This window comes from Peromyscus leucopus, chromosome 20, assembly GCF_004664715.2.
Source record: "Peromyscus leucopus breed LL Stock chromosome 20, UCI_PerLeu_2.1, whole genome shotgun sequence".
NCBI classification, from domain to species: domain Eukaryota; kingdom Metazoa; phylum Chordata; class Mammalia; order Rodentia; family Cricetidae; genus Peromyscus; species Peromyscus leucopus.
The window spans coordinates 4,988,829-4,997,547 of record NC_051080.1 but is presented as its reverse complement, the minus strand read 5'-3'; the positions used below and the strand labels follow the sequence as shown (position 1 = coordinate 4,997,547).

Genomic DNA, 8,719 nt, shown 5'->3' with positions numbered 1-8,719 from the left:
TTTAACCTCAGTTCCCTCCTATTCCCTAATTCTTGCCTCCTCTTCTGAGGGGGCACCCCGGGTCAAGTCATGTCCTTCCACCCTAGGCTCCAGCGTTGGAGTCACGCTGGGACCTCTAGGCCACCTCCATCCTGCTTGTCACATCCCTGATCTCTGGCAGCAACAAGGGGGAATCAAGGAGGCAGGGTGCCAGCAACCGGGAGAGGGAAGGGGTGGTGTCGCCGCTCTGCAGGGTGGGGCATCCCCCTCCCCACACGGTCCGTCTGTAGTCAGGCCAGTGGGAGGAGCTGTCGTGCCCCCCCCAACACACCCCCCTGAGACCGCAGGGCTATAAAGCTGCCCCGCATCGGTCTGCGGCTCCTTCCCGCCCGGCCTAGCTCTGCCAAGCGCCGAATGCCATCCTCCGCCACCATGAGCCATCATCACTCGTCCGGCCTCCGGTCCAGCATCAGCTCCACCTCGTACCGCCGGACCTTCGGGCCGCCGCCCTCGCTGTCCCCCGGGGCTTACTCCTACTCGTCCAGCTCTCGCTTCTCCAGCAGCCGCCTGCTGGGCTCGGGGTCCCCGAGCTCCTCGGCGCGCCTGGGCAGCTTCCGTGCCCCTCGGGCGGGGGCCCTGCGCTTGCCCTCGGAGCGCCTCGACTTCTCCATGGCCGAGGCCCTCAACCAGGAGTTCCTGGCCACGCGGAGCAACGAGAAGCAGGAGCTCCAGGAGCTCAACGACCGCTTCGCCAACTTCATCGAGAAGGTGCGCTTCCTGGAGCAGCAGAACGCAGCCCTGCGCGGCGAGCTGAGCCAAGCCCGGGGCCAGGAGCCGGCGCGCGCCGACCAGCTGTGCCAGCAGGAGCTGCGGGAGCTGCGGCGCGAACTGGAGCTGCTGGGCCGGGAGCGCGACCGGGTGCAGGTGGAGCGCGACGCGCTGGCGGAGGACCTGGCGGCGCTCAAGCAGAGGTCAGAGGGCAGGGCAGGGCCCGCCAGGCGCCCCCTCTGCTCCTCCCTTTCTTCCCCTGGGAGCCGACAGCCCTAGGGCGTGGCCCGGCTGGCCAACCCCAGCCGGTGCCGCAGCATCCTGGCCGGCCCCCCTCCCGGCACTGCGCTCCGAGCGCCTAGAAGAAGTGGCCAAGTATTAAGGGGACTTTTTTTTCTTCCTGTTCCCAGCCCGTTAGACGGGCGGGCTGAATCCCTCGCTTTAGATTCAGGGCAGCTGCAGGAGCAGATGGGGGCGGGGTGCTGGATGCGACCCGAGGGCTAGGAAGTGACCCGGCAGTTCAGTGTCTCCCCACTCCGCCTGCCAGGTTAGAAGAAGAATCCCGCAAGCGGGAGGACGCGGAACACAACCTGGTGCTCTTCCGTAAGGTGAGTGGGGGCCACGTCGAGTCCCACCACCCCATCTGCACCCCCAGCAGCGATTCCAGGGGGGGTGGCATCAGTGGGTTAGGGGAGGCAACACCGTGTCTCCGAGGCAGGCTGGCCTTTCCTCTGCCTGAAGAGCCCTCCTTCCTCTTGAACCCCCTCCCCTTCCCACGCACAAAGGATGTGGACGACGCCACCCTGTCCCGCCTAGAACTAGAGCGCAAGATTGAGTCTCTGATGGATGAAATTGAGTTCCTCAAGAAGCTACACGAAGAGGTGGGTGATGGGGGTGTCTGGGAAGGCTTGGGAGAGGCCTCGCTGCAGCGGCGGCGACAACCGGGATGCGGTGTGATGACAACCCCACCCTTTGCCCGGGCTACAGGTGGGTTGACTCCCACCCATGCGCCACCTGTTGGCGGTCGGGGTAGCTACACCCTGAACCTGACGACGGGCCTCAGGGCATCCCCCGCTCAGGTCTCAGAATCCTGTGCGCGTTGCACTCCCTAGCGCCCCCTTCTGTTTATGCAAGTGCCTCTCCGCCCCACACACTTCAAAAAAAAATTTTTTTTTTAAATTTTATTTATTTAATTATTTTGAGACACGGTCTCAAAGCCCAGACTGGCCTTGAACTAGTGAGTTTTCTGCCTCGGCCTCTCGAAAGCTGGGATTGCGTGCGTGTACCTCCATGCCCGGCTAGGCATTCTTCTTTTCTATTCACAACCTCCACCCTTCCTGGCCGGTAGGAGCTTCGGGACCTGCAGGTGAGCATGGAGAGCCAGCAGGTGCAGCAGGTGGAGGTGGAGGCGACGGTGAAGCCAGAGCTGACGGCTGCGCTGAGGGACATCCGTATGCAGTATGAGAACATCGCCGCCAAGAATCTGCAGGAGGCAGAGGAGTGGTATAAGTCCAAAGTGCGAGAGCAGGGGAGGACTCTGGGGGGTCCTGGGGGTGGGAGGCACTGGGAAAGACGCGCATCCCAGCCGGACTTGTCTACCACGCCGCAGTACGCTGACCTATCGGACGCCGCCAACCGCAACCACGAGGCCCTACGCCAGGCCAAGCAGGAGATGAACGAGTCCCGACGTCAGATCCAGAGCCTGACGTGCGAGGTGGACGGGCTGCGTGGCACGGTGAGCACTCTGCTGCTGCTGCTGTTGCTGCTGCCTGGACCGGTTGGTGGATGCTGAAGGACTTTCCGACGTGCCCCCTTCTTCTTCCCTTACCCCAGAACGAGGCGCTGCTCAGACAGCTGCGGGAGCTGGAGGAGCAGTTCGCCCTGGAGGCTGGAGGGTACCAAGCGGGCGCTGCGCGGCTGGAGGAAGAGCTTCGACAGCTGAAGGAAGAGATGGCCCGGCACCTGCGGGAGTACCAGGAGCTCCTCAATGTCAAAATGGCCCTGGATATCGAGATCGCCACCTACAGGAAGCTGCTGGAAGGGGAGGAGAGCCGGTGAGTAGCGCGGCTGCTGGGACAGGGCAGGTTTGGTAGGGCACTGGGTCTAGTGAAGGGAATAACCAGGCTGTGTGTGTGTGCTTTGCCCGCAGGATCTCAGTGCCGGTGCATTCCTTTGCGTCCCTAAGTTTAAAGACGACTGGTGAGTCCTCTACATCTGGCTTCTAGCCTGCATCTCCTTTGTACCTTCTGCTCTGATTGCTCTGCCCGCTCTCATCCAGGATTGACTCCTATTCCTCGAGTAGTGAGGTTCCTGGCCTTCAGGGGTGGGAGTCTGAAAGGAGAGAATCCCAAACCTTCCCCTGTCCTCTCTCCTGCTTTGTCCAGTGCCTGAGGTGGAAGCTCCCCAGGACAGCCACAGCCGGAAGATGGTTCTGATCAGGACTATTGAGACCCGGGATGGGGAGGTAAGACAAATCCCTTGATCTGGGACCCACCATTTCTAATGTTTCTGAGCCCTGATCTGCATATCTTAGGGTGTTGAGGGTACATGGTTCCTGAGAGGGACGCCAGATAGGTGTGTGTGTGTGTGTGTGTGTGTGTGTAGGCACACCTGTGCCATGTGCTCATGTGGCGATCGGAGGACATTTTCAGGAGTCATCTCTCCCTTTACTGTGAGTTTCAGGGATCAAACTCAGGTTGTAAAGTTTGTGTGACAAGTTCCTCTATCTGCGGATCCAGGAAGGGACACCAGACAGAAGAGGAATGGATAGCCAGGTAGTGGTTGCGCACACACACACACACACACACACACACACACACACACACACACACCTTTAGTCCCAGCCCTCAGGATGCAGAGGCAGCCCTGAGTTTGAGGCCAGCTTAGTTTACAGAGTGAGTTCCAGGACAGCCAGGGCTACACAGAGAAACGTGACTTAAAAAAAAAAAAGAAAAGGCGAAGGAGGGGACAAACTGTAGCCCCATGGAGCTGTGACAGCGGGTGCTGCGGGCCGCAGAAATATATCATAAGAACTCAGCTGGTTATGGCAAAGTCACTACCTGGAGGGATCATGGAATTCCTCCAGAGGAAGCCAAATCCCAAGGAGCTTTTGGTGTTACTTGGCTTGTTATATATCAGCTGTCTTCTGTTATGAAAATCATGTGTGCCTTCATAGTTTTCCCAATTGACTTTTCCCTAAGAAGGACTAACAGTGTAGACTGAGCACTCTCTGGACATACACATTCCAGGTAATTTGGAGAACAGCCTCAGGGAAAGGCTTTCTCTGGAATCAGATATCTCCCTTGGCCACTGTGGACTTTACAGGATACACCACCCAGGTGGACGCCCAACTGCCAAAGACTAACAATGATAACAGCCCACCTGAAAGTCTCCTGACTTAAATTCCACAAGGAGACACCACCCAGGGGGGCGCCCAACTTCCAAGGACTAACAAGTGATAGCAGCCCACGTACAAGTCTCCTGACTTAGAGTAAATCAGGACGCCGCCTAGGCCAGGTGGACACTAAGTAATAGTTTTACACAATTTAGCTTAGGCCCTCCTTTCTTACAGCCTTACTAACTTTATAGACCTCTAACTACTTAACTAACCACTTCTAGGAATATTTAGATAAACTTCTGTGCTAACAGCTATGCTCAGCCAGAACTCCCAGTTCAAGCCTCCCTGTATCACCAGAGGCATCTAGCTGTACACAGGTTGCCTAGAGACTGAGCACACTTTCCCCCACCCTGCAGAAAAACGGCAGACAGCTTGGACAGATAGGAGCCACAGGAAAAAAGAAGACAGTTTTATTTTCTCCCATTGACCTAGCAACTTATAGATTTTTAACATCCTTTACCAAACACATTTAAGATTATAGTTGTGCACACAAGATCCCTCTTCTTAGATATTACCCATATTTAGCCTTTAGTTAATTCATTAGTCACTTCCCCTTTGGGTCACAAATGGTAATTAACAACTAGTGCCCTTCTTTGTAATTCTTATCAACCCTCCATTTGATCCTGATAGTGGACAATCACTGCCTGAGGAAGTTCAGGCTGAGTGTCCTGGGTGGAGGGGAGGATTGTGATTTTGGGGAGATATATAACTGTAAAGCAGAGGACAGGACGGGTAAGAGAGAAGAGAATGGAAGAACGAGATGGGTAAGAACTTGAGAGGAACGAGCTGGGATGGGGAAGAACTAGATTAAAGAGCTAAAAGAGAGGACTAGAGGAACGAGATGGAAGATGAGGAAGAGCCAGATGGGGAAGAACAAGATGAGGAAGAGCCAGATGAGAGAGAAGGAGACAGGAGAGGAGCTGATAGGGTAAAGAACTGAAGGAGACAGGAGAGGAGCTGATAGGGTAAAGAACTAGATAGATGAGAACCTAGAGGGGACAGAACTAGATGAAGGAATTAAGATAGAACATAGAGGGGACAGTAGATAAATATAGAGAGAAATCAAACAAGAAAGGAGCTAGACATGAGAACAGAACTGAAGCTGTGTATAAAGGATGTTATGCCAGAGGAATTAAAGCGAATGGATCAAAGAACTCTGAGTGCGTAGACTGATTTACCGACCCTAAAGATTCTCTGCTGGTTGATAGAGCCTTCCGCGGACCCTGGGAGGGGACTATCGAGGGGCTGGACCCCCATAGTCCTCGTTAAGCGGGGGCACTAGATGATCCCAAGGAGGGTGGTGCTGAGTTATCCTTGTGTGCCTTGCCCCCAGCAGGTGGTGACAGAGTCCCAGAAGGAACAGCATAGTGAACTGGACAAGTCTTCTATTCACAGCTACTGAGCCTCATCGGAGCTCGGACCCTGACCCCAGCCTACTCTATAGCTCCAGGCCTAACACTAGTGCTCATCCAGCCCCTCACTGCATGCAGCATGATCCCCTCCCAGCCAAACTGCAGCCTGACAGCGTGGCTGGGCCTCTCCCTGCCCTGACACATAGATGTGACCCATAGCTTCCCTGTCCTTGTAAGAGGCAGATGAAGAAACCCAGGACAACAGGTCTGTTCAAGGATGCGCCCATGGCCTGTGGGGTGGGCCAGTGAGTCTCACTCTGAATCAAATAAAACTGCTACTGAGAGAAACTCCTTTGTGTTTGTCTGGGGTCCTTTCTTCTCTGACTCATTTTCTTGGCGCTCATGACTCAGTGGGTCCTGTTGCGTTTTCTCAAACCTCCCTGTTCCTTCTCAACTTAAACAAACAAACAAAAATCTTTGTATGTAGCCCAGGCTAGCCTTGAACTAACTTTCAATCCTACCTCAATGTCTCAAAGTGTTGAGATTAAAGATATGTGTGACTATGTCCACCTTATTGGATGTTTTAATTCTTTCTCTCTCTGGGTGTGTGTTGGGAGTGGCATTGTACAGTTTTGGCTTCTTTGTCAAAAATCAGGTGTTCATATGTGTGTGGATTAATGTCAGGGTCTTCAATTCGATTCCATTGGTCCACATGTCAGTTTTTATGCCAATACCAAGCTGTTTTTATTACTATAGCTCTATAGTAGAGCTTGAGGTCAGGGATGGTGATGCCTCCAGAGGTTGCTTTATTGTACAGGATTGTTTTAGCTATTCTGGGTCTTTTGTTTTTCCACATGAAGTTGAGTAGTGTGCTTTGCAGGTCTGAGAAGAATTGTGTTGGGATTTTGATGGGGATTGCATTGAATCTGTAGATTGCTTTTGGTAAGATTGCCATTTTTTTTTTGTTTTTGTTTTTGTTTTTGTTTTTGTTTTTCGAGACAGGGTTTCTCTGTGTAGCTTTGTGCCTTTCCTGGAACTCACTTGGTAGCCCAGGCTGGCCTTGAACTCACAGAGATCCGCCTGGCTCTGCCTCCCGAGTGCTGCGATTAAAGGCGTGCGCCACCACCGCCCGGCAAGATTGCCATTTTTACTATGTTGATTCTACCTATCCATGAGCATGGGAGATCTTTCCATTTTCTGATATCTTCTTCAATTTGTTTCTTTAAGGACTTAAAGTTCTTGTCATACAGACCTTTCACTTGCTTGGTTAAAGTTACCCCAAGGTATTTTATATTATTTGTGGCTATTGTAAAGAGTGATATTTCTCTGAATTCTTTCTTGGCCCATTTATCATTTGTATATAAGAGGGCTACTGATTTATTTGAGTTAATCTTGTATCCTGCCACATTACTGAAGGTGTTTATCAGCTGTAGGAGTTCCCTGGTAGAATTTTTGGGGTGCTTTTAATTCCAGCACTTGGGAAGCAGAGATAGATGGATATCTTTGAATTCAAGACCAGACTGGTCTACAGAGTGAGTTCCAGGACAGCCAGGGCTACACAGAAAAACCCTGTCTTGAAAAACCAATAATAAGGCCAGGTGGTGGTAGCACATGCCTTTAATCCCAGCACATGGGAGGGAGAGGCAGGTGGGTCTCTGTGAGTTTGAGGCCAGCCTGATCTACATAGTGAGATCCAGGACAGGCACCAAAACTACACAGAGAAACCCTGTCTTCAAACAAACAAACAAACAAACAAAAAACCAACATTATCAAGTCACATTCAAGTGGAAGACAACTTCTTGTAGGTTCTCTAACCAGATCAAAGAACTCTGAGTGTGGGAACAGGCAATGTGAGCCAGGTGTAACAGTGCACACTTGTAGCCCCGGCCCCAGGTGACTGAGGCAAGAGACTCACTAACTGGTTCAAGGCATTTGATATGCTACACAGATTAGCCTGGGAGGCATAGTGACAATTTATCTCAAATAATAATAATAATAATAATAATAATAATAATAACTGGTTAGTAGTCCACAGTTTAGATAGCAATTCTTGGCTTCATTCTGATAAGTGGTAAGTTTGATGAGTAATGTAGTATTTACATAATCTCAATGTTCCCCAGTCCCCTATTCTTACTAATTAACAATGTAAAGAGTAATTTACAGGGTGGGGGAGGGGCTGAGATGGCTAGAAGGCTAAGAGCAATGACTGCTTTTCTGGAGGACCTTGGTTTGGTTTCCAGCACCCACATGGTAACTCATAGCCTTCTTCTGGTCTCCGAGGTAACCAGGCACACAGATATTCCATGCACATAAAATAAAAATAAATAAATAAATCTGCTGGGCGGTGGTGGTACATGCAGAGGCAGGTGGATCTCTGTGAGTCTGAGGCCAGCCTGATTTACTGTTGGTGTTTTTGCTCCTTTGGTGGGCCTGCCACCCTGCTCCCAAATAGATCACATACAGAGGCTTAATTATAAATGCCAGGCCTTAGCTTGGCTTGTTTCTTGCCAGCTTTGCTTAAATTAATCCGTCTCTTTTGCCTCTGGATTTTTACCTTTCTCTATTTTTGTATACCTTTCTTTCTTACTCTGTTGCTGGCTGTGTATCTGGGTGGCTGGACCCTGGTGTCCTCCTCCTTCTCTCACTCCTAGATCTCACCTCTCCCAAGTTTCTCCTTCTATTAATTCTCTCTGCCTGCCAGCTCTGACTGTCCTTTCTCCTGCCTCACTATTGACTGTTCAACTCTTTGTTAGACCATCAGGTGTTTTAGACAGGCACAGTAACACAGCTTCACAGAATTAAACGAAAGCAACATAAAAGAACACAACACATCTTTACATCATTGAATAAATGTTTCACAGCATACACAAAAGTAACACATCTTAAAATAATATTCCCTAACAATCTATAGAGTGAATTCCAGGACAGCCAAGACTCTTATATAGAGAAACCTTGTCTTGGAAAACCGAAAACAACAACAAAAAGTATTTAGAAAGAGAGCAATTTATAGGACAGAAATCTGGCAGACAATGTTTCAATCAGGTCAAGTTCGAATGGGAACCACCTAACAGGAGGCATTAGGAAGAAGTCATGTGGGCCACCACTGCCTGGCCGGTGTTTGTTCTTAATGTTTACAAAGTAAACAATTCTGTATAATAATAGAAAGCCAGGTGGTAGTGGTGCACGCCTTTAATCCCAGCAGGTGGATCTCTGTGAGTTTGAG

General features: G+C 51.2%; 1 protein-coding gene across 4 annotated transcripts; it reads left to right on the top strand.

Annotated features, from left to right (window-relative positions):
• Positions 1-226: 226 nt before the first annotated feature.
• Prph (peripherin) lies at positions 227-5,844 on the top strand. Of its 4 annotated transcripts, none has more exons than XM_028891886.2 (9): positions 258-950; positions 1,295-1,355; positions 1,533-1,628; positions 2,096-2,263; positions 2,357-2,482; positions 2,581-2,801; positions 2,897-2,946; positions 3,132-3,211; positions 5,481-5,844. In XM_028891886.2, exons 1-9 carry the CDS (start codon positions 394-396, stop codon positions 5,544-5,546), a joined length of 1,425 nt encoding a protein of 474 aa, XP_028747719.1. In that variant the 5' UTR covers positions 258-393; the 3' UTR covers positions 5,547-5,844. The 4 variants fall into 4 exon arrangements, with proteins under 4 accessions (XP_028747717.1, XP_028747716.1, XP_028747719.1 ...); XM_028891885.2 differs by having other exon boundaries at positions 271-950; positions 5,478-5,844; XM_028891884.2 differs by having other exon boundaries at positions 227-950; positions 2,096-2,482.
• Positions 5,845-8,719: the final 2,875 nt, after the last annotated feature.

Bases quoted from the DNA above. Each gene is read 5' to 3' on its own strand.
- Prph (XM_028891883.2), top strand. From the start codon at position 394: ATGCCATCCTCCGCCACCATGAGCCATCATCACTCGTCCGGCCTCCGG. The intron at 951-1,294 runs GTCAGAGGGCAG...TCCGCCTGCCAG, and splicing joins CTGGCGGCGCTCAAGCAGAG to GTTAGAAGAAGAATCCCGCA. The intron at 2,483-2,580 runs GTGAGCACTCTG...CCCTTACCCCAG, and splicing joins TGGACGGGCTGCGTGGCACG to AACGAGGCGCTGCTCAGACA.